Genomic DNA, 20,525 nt, shown 5'->3' on the forward strand with positions numbered 1-20,525 from the left:
ATAGTAATTTTCATTGTTATTCTTAGTAAGAGGATTAATTACCGCTAACAACTCTCATCCAACAAACAGCAAGACATATATTTTTTAGAAAGAAAAACAGCAAGGTACGTATAAGGAGATCAGATTTTACACATAGAACATGCAACTATAATTTTTTTGAAATAGAAGAACATGCAACTATAATTTGTCTCACAGAAAAGAGTGTCCAGATTTTGATGCTTTTTTCAAGACAAAGTTAGCTGCTTGGTACATCCCTGCTCACATATACTGTAAACCCAACAAAGAAAGGTATATATAAAGGACATTATTAACCATGTGTATAAATGTTCATGTTGTGCTTCTCATGTGCCAGAACAGACATGGTTACTGTGTAAAAAAAAAATATTCACAACCACCAGTGCCAAGGTAAGGCATGTCTAAGTATTTCAAGGTGAAAGTATTTCTCAAAACATACTGTTGGTGAAGAGATCATTTTTTTCGTTGGACATGAAGTATTTATGTAATCCATCTGATAAAGAAAAAATAATTAAGTTGAAGAAAAAACAGCAAAAGATTCATAAGAATTTTAGTGATTTGCTAAAGCAATTCACAACTTTTCTGGCAAGAACAGATTCAAATTCTAGCTAAATATTTCAAAAATAGTTCCCACTTATCAACCACAATCCAATAAACTTGATCATAGATGCAAATGTGTGTTGTATTTAGGTATAACCAAAACCAAACAAAAGACCCAATATTTTGACATACCTCCATCTCAATGATGTGTCCAATCATTATTTCTGAAGGTCCCAGTCCTTCATGCAAAAAAAATTCCTATAACCTCATCCATGCACTTTCTCAAAATTGGGAACGTTGCAACTCATTGACCATACAATGGTGGCTCATCTACAAAGGAATCATTCAAGTTAGAACAACAATTATAAGAAAGCATTACCGGAATAAAAAGGTAGTCAACAATGGCCTACTTTAACCGGCTCATCATATATAAATCTTGCACACTGAAAACTCGGTTTCATGAAACATGCTATTTGCCTTCAGATGTGAACTTGAAATGGGACCTGCATATTTACACAATAATTAAGATGCAACCAACCAAATGTCATAAAAACTACAACAAGTATTGATTAAGTGCTGAACTATTGGCTCAAAAGCAAACGCAAGGGAACAGGTTAATCCTTTGGAGTTACTTCTGGCACAAATAAAGCGGATTTGGGAAGTGTGGCTTTTTGAGGTCATCATCGGTTAAATCTTCACAAGGATTAACTTCCTCTACAGGAGAAAGAGAAATCTGATGAAATTTGATAAGCAACTGAACCTAGGACAAACATTCCAATTGTACGCATCAACATACTAATATGAAAAGTTACTGAAAAGTTCTTGTGTTTGTCATTCACATCATTTTACAGCCTTGAAAATTTAGAACGCTTGTATATGAGGAAACCCTATTGTAAATACTTGTGGTTTATTGACAGACGGTGCTAGTCGATAAAAGACTATTCAAAATGGAGGATTTCAATTATGCGACTATGTTCCTGGATGAAAACCAGCTTACGTGGGCAATATTTATTTATAGATTGTATATGTGCACAGCCCTTAGCAACAATTTATGAAGACCACCACCAACCAAAAATTTAATGCCCGACAAAAGCATTTTCAGCCTATTCAGAGTTGGCCATACCAACAAAAGCATACATCGTAGCTACCTATTGACAAAAATGAAAAATGGAATCAACGTCGTTTATGTGCAAACATTAGCAAGTCTATAGATGAATTTCGATTCTCCAAGCAAGAAAAGAATAATGTAGGCATTTCAAACATTAGTAAATATGAAAGAAAGTGGACCTCCAAACTCTTCACAAATATGTCCTGAAAAATGTACTTAACTCTTTCTCCACCAGAAACCTCACAAGTTGACATTTCTTCTTTGTTTCCTTCTAATCATTGAAGAGAATGCTGCTCTCAACCAAAAGAAAAAAAACAAAATAAAAAAGACAGACACCAGTAAAAAGGTTAGAAGTGTAAATGGTCAACTAATATGATATTTTATGCTGGACAGCAACATCAGATTAGGAGATAGAAACTAGTAGAGGACTACTATCAAATATTGCAAGGTTTAGGCCACATTACCTTCACTGACGAGAAGGTCTATTAAAAGGGACAAACTAGTTAGTCAATTAGGTAGGAGTTCTTCAAGTCTTAAAAATTAGGTAGAAGTGACAAATAGTATTAATTAGGTTAAAAGATGATTTCTCAATAGTCCCAAACTTTTAACTTCCACACTTTAGTCCAACAACTGTCGTAGTTGTGGGGACAACTTCTTTAGTTGTCCGACAACTTTAGCAGTTGTCCAAACAACTTCAGTAGTTGTTCAAGACAACTACGAAAGATGTTATTAGTTTAGTCCTTTTATTAATATTAAAAATAAAAAAGTAGAGAAAAAGTGAAGGGGAAAGATGTTTTTAGTTTAGTCCTTCTATTAATATTAAAAATAAAAGAGTAGAGAAAAAGTAAAGGGGACCCACTTGTCCTATTTTGTTAATTGGAAACCTTTAAGGCACTTTTAGCTCATTTTTCCTTCACTGTACTTGAAAAGAATGTTCAGCAGGAGAGCACCCATACCAGCCAAGATTCAGAGGATTAGCACAACAATGTCAATAAAAAGTTCAGGAACACTAACTGAACAAACTACAGTACACCTAGCAGAAAGAAATCCTCCAGGACTCAACAATTGGTAGTAATGTGACAAAGAACTCCCGAGAACTTCACGACAATGTCTAGTAAAGCATCGGGAAGACAAAAGAAGCTACCTTTGACTCCATGATCTCCCCATAGCTAGCATGCTCATTTGCAGCAGTCACAAGTGCAGCACTAATGCATGATATCAATCCTGGAAGAAGTGTTCTGATGTGTTGCACCAAAATCTGCATTAAACAAGAAGTTCAAGGTAATATATGATTCCAAAGCAGCAAGATGTCCCATAACCACAGCTGAAAAGCAAACAGCAAGCATGGGAAATTTGCATTTTCCATGGAACAGGACAATGACTGTGATTGGGGTGAAGGTGGGTGATAGACAATCATCTAATTGATGTGGAAAACAACAAAAACATCTGTTGCACAAATGCAAGTAAAAAAGGTGCAACCATAACTAGGGAAGATATCATTAACTTGTCTTTGTCTATATAGAATATAACCACAGAAATAAGTCAAAAATCACAAGGGAGACACGACTGTCAATTGTCATCCAACAAGCAGCAAGAAATGTATCTTTTATTTAGAAAAACAGCAACGTACATATTAGGAGATCAGATTTTACACATAGAACATGCAACTATAATTTGTCATATAAAAAAGAGTAAATGTTCATGTTGTGCTTCTCGTGTGCCATAACTGTAACACCCCGTACCCGAAAATAGAGATTTCAGATTTCTGGTGTTACAGGTGGCACTCACGGACACCATCCACGGACCGTAGATGGACTCACGGTCCGTCCTGCAGGTCCGTGGTTCATGACAGAAAACTTCCCCAGAACTCAGTCAGAAAATTTGGCTAAGTGTTGACCCACGGCCGGACTTACGGTCCGTAGGTCAGGTCACGGACCGTAGTTCGTGTCCGTGGATCGATGCCCCAAAAGCCCAGCTTCAGTCCCGAACTACGGTTGACCAGCACGGACCGTCATTAGATCCACGGTCCGTAGGTCTGACCGTAGATCGAAGGTTAGCAGTCAGTTAGCTGAAAATTCTGATGGGTCAACTTCAGATGGTCATAACTTTTAGCACAAAATGAATTATGTGTCCCATGACCTATGGTTAGATAGATAATTGAATTATCTTTCCAACGCCACCGAGTTTGCTAAATTCCGACCTCCGAGTAAAAAGTTATGCTCGTTTTAGTGAAGGCCTGTCGAGCAGGCTTGACTTACGGACGCAATCTACGGACCGTAGATTGACCTACGGCCCGTAGGTCCATTCCGTAGGTCACTCCGACAGCAGTTAATTCAGGGGTCTTTTGGTCTTTTCCTATTTCGTTTAACCCCTAAGATACGTCGTTTAGACCCTAAATCATGAGGTTTTAATTAGTTTAAGCCTAGAAACATAACTAGAACTTACCTAAGTCAAATTCATTAATCAAAACTTAGAAAATTAGAAGCAAGAGAGGAGAAAAAGGTCAAGAACCCTAGTTCAAGAACGCAGCGAGGTTTCTTCAGTTCCAGCCCCGAAATCGAAAGATTTCTCCGTGGAATTCGTCACCAGGTATGTGGGATTTCACTAGTGGGTTCCTTTCGCCCATTAGGTCCCTAGAATTCAGTCAGATTCTTGATTCCATGATTATGAACAGACCTAGGGTTTCTAGAATTACAGCAGATCATCATGAATTAGTTATTTAAATGTTCCAAATCAGATTATCATGTTATTGCTCAGTTTATCGCATGAATTTCAGAACCCTAGCTATGTATTTCTTTAGTTCTTGAATTACACATGCTAGGTCAGATATTTCAGTATTCAGTTTTACATGCCTCAGTTTATGAATGCATCATTATCAGATTAATTGTTGCATTCTCAGTTTGCATGTTCAGTTTCGAGCTATCCAGTATTTACAGAAATTCAGTCATAACCAGTTAACCACTTAATTCATTGGGAGTAGCATAATACCGAGTTGGACTAGGGTTTCAGCGTACCCATATAGTCCCAGAACTACGAGCCACGTAGGTGTAAGTCCCCTCTGTGGGCAACATCAGTTTAGTGATCACGCCAGCATGCCTCTATACCTCTGGCAGGGTATATTGGGTCCTCTCGATGGGGCGTATACATCGGACTCCACATTTAGCTCATGTGGTTTTATGTCGGTTATTAGTAGCTCCCACAGTTCAGTCAGACTCTATTGCATTGACCATATTTCAGTACAGTCAGTATTCAGTCTCAGCATGTTATAAATTTGGTCATTGCATCAGTTAGCTCAGTATTCAGTATTTTCAGTATCTATATCATGTTCAGATTATTTCATTGCTTCATTGCTTTGTTCAGTTATATGTTATTTCAGCTTTACTCTATCCTGCATGCTCAGTACCTTTCAAGTACTGACGCATACGTGCGCTACATCTTCTCGTGATGTAGGTTCAGGTTCTCAGTATCCAGATCACGCTTAGATCGATTCCCGATCTCCAGTTCAGCAGCATCAGTGGTGAGTCCTCATTCTTCGAGGACAATAGTCATGAGTTTCTTTTCAGTATTTTTAGTCTTTAGTTTCAGTTTTGCTAGATCTAGTTGGGGCATGTCCCAACATTTCTAGTCAGTTTAGAGGCTTATTTCAGACATAGTTAGATTCAACTTAGTATTTGAGTTTGATAACTTCTTTGTATTAAACTCTCAGATTTGATATATTCAGTTATAGTATATGGGTATTCCCCATCTTTTCAGATTTATTTATGATTTAGCTTCCGCATCAGTTTATTTTCTTTAGTATGCTCATGATCATGCTAGCAGGGTTAGCTTGGGATCACTTGTGGTCCTAGGTCCCGTGTCCGCGTCTCGGGGGTAGCTCGGGGCGTGACAATAACAGACATGGTAAATAAAAATTTACAACCACCAGTGACAAGGTAAGGCATGTCTAAGTATTTAAAGGTGATTCTCAAAACATGACAGTCGTTCTGGTCCCCTCTGGTGTTCAATGGTTAAAACTTTCTCTATTATTTCATCTGTCCTTTAGGCCTATTATAGGGTGCTATAATACCTCAGACTCTTCTATTGAAACAAAAGGAAAGAGTGCAGAAAGAAATCATAAAGCTTGAACAGTTTATTGCCTCTATTGATCGATCATAGGTTTAATTGTAGATGCTTCAGAAATAGTCCTTTTTCCTTGGGTTTTTTGGTTATACCACCCTATTAATGCTTTTAATTATCCTTAAAAAGAATTGCATTATTTATGGATTCAAAATAAGACGCTGGCTTGTGGTATTCAATAAAGATTACTTTGTGTTCAAAAAAGAAAACCGCACAACAATATGAAAAGCTAGAAGTTCAATACCAATTAGCAACCAAGAGACTGAAAAAGAAAATAAGACCTGAAATGTATCCCATGTTCAGACATGAAGGTAAATATGCAATATACACCAGTGTATTTAAAAGGTAAGTATTGCCAGGGTTACAGGACTCTTGTCCTAAAGTTTAAGCTTTTGTTGTGCAAAGATGACCAGGAAAATGGTCAAAACCACATAACTCCAAGGGTATCAGATTTAGTAAGAATGTCAAAAACATGCAATTAGATAAACAAAGCCACTCCACGAAAAGAAAACTTGGTAGAGGTGCCTCTCCGAGACCATAAAGACTAGATATCCATGAAGAAAGTGGACAATTTTCATTTTTGGTTCGACACCAATCAGAATATGCCTAATAAGAATAAAAGGTTTTAAAAGAAATATGGTAAACTCATATGCAACTCCAAAACATACATATGAAAGCTCAGATGAGAAAAAATAAAGCAAAAACAAAAACCCATAAGATAAACTATATTCTCCACCAAAAGGGTAGCTAGATGTATTACCTCCTGATTACAATTCACATTACCAACATAACCAAGTCGAATCCATCTGCTGAAACAATGCAAATCCAACCGATTTAAAGAATTATCAGAGAAATATATAATAAACACAAGGATGAAATTCATTTCATTTCATGCTGACCTTTGTGATGGCTCCAATGGTTCGATAACCTGCAAGAAGAATATCTCCTATAAGAAAGCACCTAAATTCCCTAGCATAGAATATATTGTTGCAACATACCGACAGGGTCAGCAATCTGAAGAGCATCTTAGTTGGCTAAGTCTGAATTAGCCGGTGTTACAGCCAATATTAAGCAGCTTGGGAGCTTAACATACGACATTATCATTGTTCTGTTCTGAGATTCGATATCAGAAGGTTGATCTCCGCATTTATTTGCTCCTGCTTCTTTTTCTGTCTCCGCCTAATGACAATGATGAAAGATTGACAGTCAGAAAAGAGAATGAATTACTGAAATTTTAAGGAAAAGAAATCACATGAACAATAAACTGAGATGCATTATGTTGAGTGTCCTTCCCTCATACAATCCTTGCTTCTAGATGTTACTATGGTCTATGCATATATTTCCATATCAAAATCCATGGCTATCTTCTTTAACCATAACTGATGCACATACAAGCCAATAATCATTCAGTCAGAACTACTATTTCTCCTTGCCTCTGTCAGGATACATTACAATAGGGAAGAGCATTGTCTCTTTGAGAGATAACTTACATTAGCGTCAGTTATTCAACTACATATTGTCATGACCAAAGTAAATCGTATGCAAAAGAAAGAAGAGCATCCACTAATTAATGGGAGAAGTGTACAAATGAGATGCCAACAAACTGCTTTACAATCTAAGATGAGTGATACTTGGGATGCATGTAATCTAAGCAATAATATCATCATAATTAGCAACACAATTTAAACAACATGCGCTTACTAATACTTCACAATTTATTGATTTGATCTTGAAACTTTAAGAAACCCTCCGATTTTATTTTTTTTGGTCATTTCTTGATTTGATCTTGAGACTTACAGTGCACCAGTTTAAATCCATTGAGTTTAAACTAAAATTAAGTCTAATACAAAGTTTTGCAATTCAAGAATACCTAAATCTCCGAATGAATTTCATTGAAAGAATCGTTTATCAACTCTCCCCATTCCACATCAATGTTAAGTTTGGTTTGAACAAGTGGGCGTCTGGTACAAATATCAGAACAATGTAAATATGTCAGCAATGACTTTGGCAATAAGACCCAGAAAAAAAATATTTTCTAAAGATTATAAAGAGTCCAAAAAAATGAAATGAATGATACTAAGCAGCAACAGAAAAGTTCATGGTGCTTGTTGAACTAAAGAGTACCATAAGTTACATGAGTAAGGACTTTTTCATAAAGCAGCATTTGCATTCCTTATATACAATATTCAGTCCTATCTTGTCAATAAAATATTTAACTTTGTCAAAATAACTAATAACTCATGTATGTTCATGTAACAAACATGTGGCATAAATGAACAACATCATGTATCACCAGATAGAAACATACAGGACACTGTAGTTTTCTCGACCTCTGGAGCAAGCCGAACAACCTGTTCTCAGTCAAGAACACTAATCAATACAAATAATTTTAAGTTTCTTATACTTGATATTTGAAAGCTGTGCGATGTCAATCAGGGAGACGATGGAGAAACCAAACATGGAGATGATGAAGCAGAAAGGGCCTACCTGATCGGGGACAAAACCACCAACTGATCTGGCAAGGATAGCACGTGATTTTAGACTTCTTTCTGAGGCTGGCGCTGTTTCTAGATCTACTCCATCCTAAGGCAATATACAAATAAAAAATTAACATCAGTATGATAGAATTTGCAAGACCATTTGCAAAAGTTTGTGAAACAGTAAATGAAGCATTTATTTTCTGCCACAGATATTGTGCAGCAATCCTAGATGACTTTACCTGCTGTGAAGCCATCTCGTGAGATTTATTCCCACTGATAAAATTATAAAATTTGGATGTGAAGTATTTATGTAATCCATCTGCAACAGAAAGAATAATTAAGTTGAACAATATAAAAATATTAACAGCAAAAGATTCATAAGAATTTTAGTGATTTGCTAAAGCATAACACAAACTTTTCTGGCAAGAACAGATTCTAGCTAAATATTTCAGAAACAGTTCACACTTACGATCAATTCAATAAACTTGATCATAGATGCAAATGTGCGTTGTATTTAGGTATTAGCAAAACCAAATAAAACACCCAATATATTGACATGCCTCCATCTCAATAATGTGTCCAATCATTACTTCTGAAGGCTGCCCCAGTCCTTCACACAAAAACTTTCCTATAACCTCATCCATGCGCTTTATTAAAATTGGGAACTGTTGCAACTCATTGACCATACAACGATGGCTCATCTATGAAGGAATCATTCAAGTTAGAACATCAATTATAAGAATGCATTACCGGGATAAAAAGGTAGTCAACAATGGCCTACTTTAACCAGCTCAACACATATAAATCTTGCACACTGAAAATCCGGTTCCATTAAACGTGCTATTTACCTTTGGATGAGAACTTCAAATGGGACCTGCATATTTACACAATAATTAAGATGCAACCAAAAAAATGTCATAAAACCTACAGGAAGTATTCAATGAAGTGCTGAACTATTGGCTGAAAAGCACACGGAAGGAACAGGTTAATCCTTTGGAGTTACTTCTGGCACAAATAAAGCGGATTTGGGACCCATTGCATTTTGAATGGCAGTTTGGATGTCATCATCAGTTAAATCTTCACAAGGATAAATTTCCTGCAAGAGAAAGAGAAATCTCATGAAATTTGAGAAGCAACTGAACCTAGGATAAGCATTCCAATTGTACTCATAAACATACTACTATGCAAAGTTACTTTTGTCATTCACATCTTTTTACAGCCTTGAAGATTTAGAACGCTTGTATATGAGGATACCATATTGTAAATACTTGTGGTTCATTGACAGAAGGAGCTAGTCGATAAACGACTATTCAAAATGGAGGATTTCGATAATGCGACTATGTTTCAGGATGAAAACCAACTTACATGAGAAATATTATTTATGGATTGTATATGTGCACAGCCCTTAGCAACAATTTATGAAGACTACACCAATAAAAAATTTAATGCCCAGCAAAAGAATTTTAAGCCCATTCAGAGTTGGCCATACCAACAAAAGCATACATCCTAGCTACCTATTGACAAAAATGGAGTCAACGTCGTTTATGTGCAAACATTAGAAAGTCTATAGATGAATTCAATTCTCCAAGCAAGAAAAGAATAATGTAGGCATTTCAAACATTAGTAAATATGAAAGAAACTCCAAACACTTCACAAATATGTCCTGAAAAATGTAATGAACTTTCTCCACCAGAATGCTCAGAAGTTGACATTTCTTCTTTGTTTCATTCTATCATTGAAGAGAATGCTGCTCTCAACCAAAAGAAAAAAAACAAAATAAAAAAGACAGACACCAGTGAAAAGGTTAGAAGTGTAAATGGTCAACTAATATGATATTTTATGCTGGACAGCAACATTAGATATAGGAGATAGAAACTAGTAGAGGACTACTATCAAATATTGCAAGGTTTAGGCCACATTACCTTCACTGTACTTGAAAAGAATGTTCAGAAGGAGAGCACCCATACCAGCCTAGATTCAAGGGATTAGGACAACAATGTCAATAAAAAGTTCGGGAACACTAATTGAACAAATTACAGTACACCTAGCAGAAAGAAATCCTCCAGGACTCAACAATTGGTAGTAATATGACAACGAACTCCCGAGAACTTCAGGACAGTGTCTAGTAAAGCGTCAGGAAGACAAAAGAAGTTACCTTTGACTCCATGATCTCCCCGTAGCTAGCATGCTCCTTTGCAGAAGTCACAAGTGCAGCACTAATGCATTATTTCAATCCCGGAAGAAGTGTTCTGATGTGTTGCACCAAAATCTGCATTAAGCAAGAAGTTCAGGGTAATATCTGATTCAAAAGCAACAAGATGTCCCATACCACAGCTGGAAATCAAACAGCAAGCATGGGAAATTTGCATTTTCCATGGAACAGGACAATGACTGTGATTGGGGTGAAGGTGGGTGATAGACAATCATCTAATTGATGTGGAAAACAACAAAAACATCTGTTGCACAAATGCAAGTAAAAAAGGTGCAACCATAACTAGGGCAGATATCATTAACTTGTCTTTATAGAAAATAACCCAGAAATAAGTCAAAAATCACAAGGAAGACACGACTGTCATCAAACAAACAGCAAGACATGTATCTATTAGAAAGAAAAACAGCAAGGTACATATTAGGAGATCAGATTTTACACATAGAACATGCAACTCTAATTTGTCATATAGAAAAGAGTAAATGTTCATGTTGTGCTTCTCGTGTGCCATAACAGACATGGTAAATAAAAATTTACAACCAGCAGCAACAAGGTAAGACATGTCTAAGTATTTAAAGGTGATTCACAAAACATGACACACGTTCTGGTCCCCTTCTGGTGTTCAATGGGTAAAACTTTCTCTATTAATTCATCTGTCCTTTAGGCCTATTATAGGGTGCTATAACGCCTCATAACTCTTCTATTGAAACAAAAGGAAAGAGTGCAGAGAAAAATCATAAAGCTTGAACAGTTTAATTGCTCCTGCTTCTTTTTCTGTCTCCGCCTAATGACAATGATGAAAGATTGACAGTTAGAAAAGAGAATGAATTACTGAAATTTTAAGGAAAAGAAATCATATGAACAATAAACTGAGATGCATTATGTTGAGTGTCCTTCCCTCCCTCATACAATCCTTGCTTCTAGATGTTACTATGGTCTATGCATATATTTCCATATCAAAATCCACAACTATCTTCTTTAACCATAACTGATGCACATACAAGCTAATAATCATTCAGTCAGAACTACTATTTCTCCTTGCCTCAGTCAGGATACATTACAATAGGGAAGAGCATTCTCTCTTTGAAAGATAACTTACATTAGCGCAGTTATTCAACTACATATTGTCATGACCAAAGTAAATCCTATGCAAAAGAAAGAGGAGCGTCCACTAATTAATGGGAGAAGTGTACAAATGAGATGCCAACAAACTGTTTTACAATCTAAGATGAGTGATACTTGGGACGCATGTAATCTAAGCAATAATATCATCACAATTTAAACAACATGCACTTACTATAATACTTCACAATTTATTGATTTGATCTTGAGACTTGAAGTAACCCTCTTATTTTTTTTTGGTCTTCTTGATTGATCTTGAGACTTGCTGTACACCCAGTTTAAATACATTGAGTCAAAATTCAAATTAAGTCTAATACTACAAAGTCTTGCAATTCAAGAATACCTAAATTTCCGAACGAATTTCATTGAAATCGTTTGCCAGGATGGGGCAAGAACTCTCATCAAGATTAAGTTTGGTTTGAAGGAGTTGTAGAACAAGTGGGCGCCTGCTACAATGTACTATTGGTTTGAAGGAGAGAAAGAAGTTATTCTCTCGCAGCGCCCAAGAGAATGTTTTCTCATTCGAGATCATCTCTGCAATTTTTGAGTTTAGAGACAAAGAAAACGAAGTTGTGGAGTCTGAGTGAAGCGAGGGTCTTATTTATTTGTATTATAATTCTGGAGAGCCTTCCGGTTAGCTTAATTTCCACGTTAGCTTAATTTCCACGTCAGCTTAATTTCCACGTCAAACGCGTTTTTTAGTTTCTAAATCTAATTGAGTATATCACTTTCTTTTTTTCAAACCTATTAAGAAATTAGAAATTAAAAAAAAAATAGTTTTACAAATTCACGTTTTAAAAAATTTCCTATAAATTTTAAAATTTAATATAAACAATTTCAAAAAGAAATAATTGCAAGGATAATATAGGACAATTTTAATTAATGTTTTCTTAATTTAGTAAGGTGGACAACTATTTTTTTTGTATGATGAATAACTGAAATATAGAACAGATAGAATTTCATTTAACTTGACACGGTGTTTAACCAAAAAAAAAAAGATTTTTGAAAATTTTAATATATAATAATACTTAGATATTTGTGTGCAGATAAATCATTTTATTAAGTGTAAAAGGATACTTTTTAAGTTAAGTTATTTCTGATTGGGGAAATTTGCATTTAAGCAAACATATACTATTTAATTATTACATAGTTATAGTTGTAAAAAATTGCCGCTCACCACTAACCTTTCTTCCAATTTACTAGGAACCACTTTCCAATTTTATACTATTATATTTATTTAATTTTCCCCTATTATACTAATAGCCTTTTTTCTCCCAATCTAATTATTTTACAAAGATAAATTATTTTAAATATCTAGTATAAAAGTTTTGATTAAATTTTTATTATTGACAAATTAAAATGTACATATTTAAAATTTCAATTAATATTATTCATAGATGAATAAAAAAATAGATTAAATATCAATATAATATTAACATGATGATTTAAAAATATCAAAAATATAAATCTAAAAACTATTCCACAAAACCAAATCATTACATACAAAAAAATTCACAACAAAAATAAATAAGTATAATGAATTGATCGATAAATATGTATAAATGGTAGAATTATTTTGTTCTTGAAATAAATAATTTTCTGTTACTGCTTCTGCTTTTTTTAAGAAGCAAAATTTTTTATTTCTTCCCAACAACGAAAAAAACGTTTCTACTTTCATTTAAAAACAGTTTTACTGATTAGATAAACATCATTTTTCCCCTCAAAATTAATATTTTTAACCTCCCAAGAACAATACTATACATGCCATTTTAAGTTTAATGTGCGGAGAAAAATGTAAAGACATTTAAGTACATATCAAATTTATACTTATTTGAAAGAAATTACAAGTGAACCATCAAACCATTCATTCGGGAGCAACTTTATATAGGCAAAATTTTGAAACATGTGAACTTGGAATTTTTTTATAAAGTTATATATAAATGATATAAAATTTTCTGTGTTGATTAATATGCTAAAAAAACGATACACTTAATTGAATATTAAGTTATTTAGTTATATATATATATATATATATATATATATATATATATATATATATTAAGTAAAAGTGAACGAAGATAGAATGAGTAATATTTAGGGTTAATTTTACAGACCTTCCTTCAGGTTCGATTATATAACAATAACCTCCCTTGTGGTTTGAGATATTACATTCATCTCCCTTTTCTGATTTTTTTGTAACAAAACTATTTTAAATGATATATTCTCCATAATTTCTCGAAACTATCCTTATTTGCCACATTTTATTAGAAATTTAGGTTCTTAAATATAAACACTTCTCAATTTTATTTCAAACCGAAAGAAGATTACAAGGAATTATAAGTGATTACTTGATATTAAAATATAGTATCAAACTCTGTGGAATGTGTATTTGTTAGCTAGGGCAGATTGCAGAAGTTGAAGTAACAAAATTTACCCTTTAAGCTTTAATTGAACATATATTTTCAAAATTGAAAATAAAAAAGTAGAACAATTTATTTCTTTTCTTTTTCCTCGAAAAGAAACTATGTGTTTGTATTTTGCATTTTTTATGAATAACAATCGAACTCTTAAATTTTGAGGTGGAGTTTAAGTTAATTTCGTGTTTGAAAAAGGTACAATAGCTTATGAATCAATACAAGGACATGAAATTCGTATCTTAATCATTATTTTTTATTAGCAAAAGTTTAAAGGAAGAAAAAAAAATGCTTTATGCAGGAATTACACTGATTTGCTACACACAAAGATGATTGTTGCTTGAAATTTTCTTCGATTTCATAAACTTTGAGAGGAGATTTATATTTTAAAAGTAAAGTATAATAAAAGATGGCAAATAAGGATAGTTTTGGAATATTATAGATAATTTATCATTTAAACTAGTTTCATTACAAAAATATAAGAATAAGGAAGGAAAATGTAATATCCCAAACCACAAGGGAGATTAATGTTATTGAGCCAAACCCTAATATTTATGTTTTTTTTTTAATTATAAACTCTTTTTTAAAATTCTTGTATTGGTGTAATTTTCTCTTAATTTATTAATCCTCAAAGTCGTGCACGTTTTATCTACTTGCTGAGGCGCGTCCACGGAGGATCGGATATGCTTATACTGTAGTCTGTAGGAGCCCAAGGAGTCTCCTATATATAACTTTAAAAACTTCTAATCCAAACTAAAAGGAAAGAAAAAAAAAAAAAGGCAATCGAAGAGAATGCTGCGAATTTGGACAACGAGGAGATTAGCTTCACAATGCTTGATTCCATGGCGGATGTACCCAACTACTCTCATTTCGACCCGAAATAGCTCCATCGGAATCCTACACGACACTCTCGACCGGAACTCCGATTCGTATACACGAAACTCAAAGGTCATGGATGAACTTGTTTCACAGCTTCATTCTCACATTCTCAAGGTTACTTTTTCTGTTTTCCTCTTTTACATTCTCAGTTATATAATGGTTCTAGATGTTTCTATTTACTTCGAGATGTGATTGTTTCAATTGTGAATTTGTTTTGTGTTGTGTTGTTAGGTTATGGAAGGAGGAGGACCAGAAGCTGTGAAGAGGCATCGGAGTAGGAATAAGCTTCTTCCTAGAGAGAGGATTGATCGCCTTATTGACCCTGGCTCTTCATTCCTTGAGCTTTGTCAGGTTAATTTTTTGTTTTCCTGAGCTCTTACACTTTCAACCAATTACAATTTTGTTTGTTAAAAGTACTGTTGCTTATCTTCTAACGAAATATCTGCTTGTGAAATACACTAACAAGTCAGTTGCATTCATTGGTAGGATTCACATGAGCAAAAAGACTTTGCAAATTCGACAAGTTAATATATTGATATTGTGAATGATATGAGGCTGATAACAGTAACCTTATTCATAACTAAATAGGAGCCTACTTAAGTACTTATACTGTCATATAGGATGGTATGACGCCGAATTATCTTTTCATATTCACAGTGAAGTAGAAGGCACAGAGCTTTCCCTTCCCTTCTAGGTTAAAGTTGGATTCGGTGAATCAGTTTTGCTGTTTGTTTTCTTGCTGGGTTTTTATCGTGATCTAAGGTGAAAGGAGCCAGATAGTAAAACTACTGTTTGTGTGATTAGCATCATTCAGCTAGCACACTTGATCCAGCTTGTTCATTCTTGAGTTCTCTTGAGCTGAATCATGAATTTCATAAGATACACATGGTAATTACTCACTGTCTTGAGGAACTAATATACTTGAGTTTATGCAAAATATTTGAGAGTAGATGTCTACTATGACCCCTTTCTGATAAATTGGGTAATTGAGAATGCTGCCTGCACTTCAAGCATAAAAATACCATTTGTCTTCGTTTATTGATCTCTGTGATTGGGGCTGAGTATACTTGTTTTTGTTTAAATTCTTTTCAGAAAGTATCCTGATATGTATTTTTCTTGCTCTAAAATTATGGAGAATTTAGTTTGCGGGTCATGAATTGTACCAAGAATCATTACCTTCTGGTGGGATAGTTATAGGAATTGGAACAATACATAAGAGACTCTGTATGTTGGTGGCAAATGATCCTACAGTCAAAGGTGGAAGTTACTTTCCAATAACTGTCAAGAAACATCTCAGGGCACAAGAGATTGCAGCTCAATGCAAACTACCATGTATATATCTTGTTGATAGTGGTGGTGCTTTCCTTCCAAAGCAAGCCGAGGTTTTTCCTGACAAAGAAAATTTTGGGAGAATATTTTACAATCAAGCTGTGATGTCCTCTGAAGGTATTCCTCAAATTGCACTGGTGTTAGGTTCTTGTACTGCTGGAGGAGCTTACATTCCTGCAATGGCTGATGAGAGCGTCATGGTCAAAGGGAATGGTACCATATTTTTGGCTGGACCTCCTCTTGTAAAGGTTAGTAGTTAACCTTCTTTTTCTCTGTAAAACATTGATATCTTTTACTATAATCAAGATTTATAAATCATTAGAGATTTTACTAATTCAGTTAACTGCATTCTGTGAGCATAATGTCTATCTGATAGAAACCTTTTATCAGGCAGCAACTGGTGAGGAAGTTTCTGCAGAAGACCTTGGAGGTGCAACTGTGCATTGTAAGACATCAGGGGTTTCTGACTACTTTGCCCATGGTAAAATCCCCTCACACTGTTAATCTTTCAGATTGTATTTCCATTTCCTGGATTCATACTTTTGATTTATGCTCGTGGTGTCTTCTGCCGATCTTGATGCTATCTGATACAATGATGGCATCTAATATCCTGTGTTGCAGATGAACTGCATGCCCTTGCTATAGGAAGGGATATTGTTAAGAACCTGCACATGGCTGGTGGTCCAGAAGTATCTGGACAAACTGGAGCTGATTATAAAGAACCTCTGTATGACGTGAAAGAACTTCGCACCATTGCACCAACAGACCTCAAACAGCCCTTTGATGTTCGTTCAATTATTGCTCGCATTCTCGATGGAAGTGAATTTGATGAATTCAAGAAACTGTATGGCACTGTGAGGCCCTTTTATTCCTTAACCAATCACAGCTGTCTCTCATTTGTCTTCAGTTATTTATTCATTTGTTTTCTGAGCATACTCGTTGATACATACAGACACTTGTGACTGGATTTGGAAGAATTTGTGGACAGCCAGTAGGGATCCTTGGAAACAATGGGATACTGTTTATGGAATCTGCTCAGAAAGGGGCACACTTTATTGAATTGTGTACTCAACGTAACATTCCTCTGATCTTCCTTCAGAATATTACTGGATTTATGGTAAGCATTTATTTTTCTCCTCCTGTGATATAAGTGTTTGATACAAACTTGCTTTAATCAATTGCTATTGACTATAACTAGGGGGAGGAAAGCAAGTAAACTCAATCCAACCTGCTCTAGTTCCTCATGACAAGTGGTTGTATATTCATGTGAAATAACTACTTACTGATATCCCATAGATGGATATTTATGGTACATAATGAAACACTTCATGATGAATCTTGCAAGGCTTTAGCAAAATTTGTACAAGGATTAATCAAAATTATCTGTTTCTTTTACATGACCTGTCACTTTTTATAGCCTATATACATCTGAGCCATGTTTCACATGTGATTTGAAAGCCATTACTTCCTAATGAAAGAACAAAAGGAACAGAAGCAGAAAAAGGATATTAGTCCAAAATAGAGACAGTCTGACTTAAAATTCTATCAGCATCTTGAAACACATTCAGTTGGTTGGGTGGTCAGATGCTATAGGGAGGAATAAGTGGTTTATGTGATTTCAGGGGTATTTCTGGTTGGCATCTCACAATGGGTTTAGATTTCGGAAATCTGAAAAAATGTGCTTCTTAGCTATGTTTTATTTGGAGATTTTCATTTGGATACAGGCCTGTCTTGAAAATGAGGTTAAGATGTTCATTAATTTGGTAGGTTGGGTCCAAATCTGAGGCAAGTGGTATTGCCAAAGCTGGAGCTAAAATGGTTATGGCAGTCTCTTGTGCGAAGGTAAGCTTCAACTTAGAATTGTCATAAATTTGGATTTATTTTGGCCTTTGAACTCAAGCTGGCAAAGCATCATCAGAACATTTTGTGGAACTCTGAGTCTTCATAGCAACTATCCATACTCTATGATTCAATTTATCAGTACTTTACTTCGATCATTTAAGCTGTCCTCTAGTAAAGTAATGATTTCAGTCTTATTGTTGAGGAATATTCTGAAGAAATTAACATTTCTTGCAAATATATGGTATCAGGTTCCCAAGATCACAGTAGTTATTGGTGGAAGCTTTGGAGCTGGCAATTATGCAATGTGTGGACGTGCATATAGTCCAAATTTCATGTTCTTCTGGCCAAATGCTCGAATATCTGTAATGGGAGGCCCTCAGGTATCTCTTCTGTGACACATTGCTTCCAACTAACTCAATATCTATATGCATGATGACATTGCTTTACTTTTACTAGTTCTACTTATTTGAACCCAAATGATTTTTGCTAGATGCATTTGATTGGTATGTTCTTTGTGTTGCTTGAATAGTGTGAATACAAAGCAATGCTAATCTGTGAAAGCATTAGCCCCTTCCCAAATTCTGAATATCTTGCTATGCCTAGTAATTATTGTTACTTATAGTGGAATCTTGTAATTCTCATTTTAATCATGGATTTATAAGGCTGCTGGAGTCCTTGCTCAAGTAGAGAGAGCCACCAAGAAAAAGAGGGGAATTCAGGTAAGACATTGACGCCTATAGCTCTATATATCATTTTGATTGTGTCCTGTAATTGACATGATTGTGTTGCAGTGGACAAAGGAAGAGGAAGAAAAGTTCAAGGCTGAAGTTGTAGAGGCGTATGACCGAGAGGGCAGCCCATATTATGCCACATCTAGGCTTTGGGATGATGGCATAATTGATCCAGCAGACACGAGGAGAATATTGAGCCTTTGCATCTCTGCTACCTTGAATCGTGGACCAGAAGCTACAAAATATGGTGTGTTCAGAATGTAACATTGGAAGCTCAAGCTAAAGAAAGATGTTGCTGCCTGGGCCCTGAGGGTTGTTGACTAAACAGCAGAAACTCCAACCGCATAATCAGCTAGGTTACAATAAGTTCTAAGTTGTCAAAGCAAAGGTAAATTGGTTCCATGCTAAGGACGAGAAACTCAATGATTTACAAAAAGAAATAGTTGGATTAGGTTGAGCGTGCAGTCATAGTCCGATGAAGTTATGTTTCTTTATTATTGTAATTGGTTCTGGGAGCTAATAACTGTGGTTCCGTGGCTGCTTTTAAATTACTGACTGCATTAAAATGAGAAAAGAAACACTTGATACTAAAGTGCCTACAAAGCATGGAGAGAAAAGAAGCTTAATCCCTTCAATATTCACGCCTCAGTGATCATAAACGAATTTAATTTCCAAGTATAATATTAAAATCCATTAATGCGAAGGACAGTAGCCAGAATTGGATTTAACTTGTACTTGGGGAAATAACATCAACAAATAGAGTGAGATTATCTTGCATAAATTTTCTGAAAAACATAGTTGACATTAATAAGTGATACAACAGCGCCCCTGACCCTAATGGTTAAGGCGTCGTTTGTGGTCTCCAATTTTTGGTAGTTTGGTACTATTATTTTCTTTTTTCAATTTTGGGTACTGTTTTATTTATTTCAAAAAAGGTTATCTTTGCCAAAGAGATCATTTTTTTTATTGCGTATATAATAATAAAAGAAAAATGATGAGGTTAGGTAATGAAAGGTGGCAATACTAGGGAAACCGCCAAAATGGAAATAAGAAAAGATATTTTTTGTATTCCAGGTTTGGTGGTCATATCATAAAATACCCATCCTTATCCATAACCCCACAAACATAAAAAGAAAATGACAGATTGGTGAGTGGCCAGTGGCAGTCATTATCCTCGTTCCATAACAAATATCACGTTTTTCTTGACTTCTCTTTAACTTGCCCAATTGCCGCACTTAAACAGCTAATAAAACTTCCGTGCTCTACTCATTCTCCATTTTAGATAAGCGTATTGCCACCATAATTTTATTATTTCCTATCTCATCATTTTACATGATATTTTTTGATTTGACATAGTATTTAAAAAAAAAAAGATATTTTAAATTTGTCATTTAAAACAATCTTTGATATTTATGTGGTTGAGATTAATTTCATTAGGATAACAAGGAGAACTTTAAAGTTAAATTATTTTTAATTATAGTAAAATGATATTCTTTTTTAAATGGGCTAAAAAGGAAAATTGTCACATAAAATAGGACAAGGGAGTAATTACTTTATTTAAACATAACTTCAATTTCAATTTTGAAAATTCTAAATAAAGGGATTTTTTCTCTTTGTTTTTATAGTCGAGCAAGAATATCTCGTTAATTGGAAAATTATTTTATTCTAATCCTTTTTGTATAAATTATAAAATAAAATAATTCCGAAATTAGGTAATACCTTAAATGAAATATGAGAACA

At 34.7% G+C, this 20,525-nt stretch overlaps 1 protein-coding gene and 1 long non-coding RNA gene across 2 annotated transcripts; one reads left to right on the plus strand and one right to left on the minus strand.

Annotated features, from left to right (window-relative positions):
- Positions 1–174: 174 nt before the first annotated feature.
- On the minus strand, positions 175–12,158 carry LOC125853535 (uncharacterized). Its single transcript, XR_007445181.1, has 6 exons — positions 11,766–12,158; positions 10,415–10,528; positions 10,182–10,230; positions 9,263–9,355; positions 966–1,058; positions 175–885 (listed from the first exon to the last, which is right to left on the minus strand). It is a non-coding gene; the product is annotated as an uncharacterized LOC125853535 (long non-coding RNA).
- Positions 12,159–14,677: 2,519 nt separating this feature from the next.
- On the plus strand, positions 14,678–19,321 carry LOC125872620 (methylcrotonoyl-CoA carboxylase beta chain, mitochondrial). Its single transcript, XM_049553375.1, has 10 exons — positions 14,678–14,997; positions 15,115–15,234; positions 16,026–16,460; positions 16,603–16,693; positions 16,834–17,066; positions 17,165–17,329; positions 17,980–18,054; positions 18,303–18,434; positions 18,717–18,773; positions 18,846–19,321. Exons 1-10 carry the CDS (start codon positions 14,797–14,799, stop codon positions 19,047–19,049), a joined length of 1,713 nt encoding a protein of 570 aa, XP_049409332.1. The 5' UTR covers positions 14,678–14,796; the 3' UTR covers positions 19,050–19,321.
- Positions 19,322–20,525: the final 1,204 nt, after the last annotated feature.

The sequence above is a fragment of the Solanum stenotomum genome, chromosome 1 (genome assembly GCF_019186545.1).
Source record: "Solanum stenotomum isolate F172 chromosome 1, ASM1918654v1, whole genome shotgun sequence".
Lineage (NCBI taxonomy): Eukaryota > Viridiplantae > Streptophyta > Magnoliopsida > Solanales > Solanaceae > Solanum > Solanum stenotomum.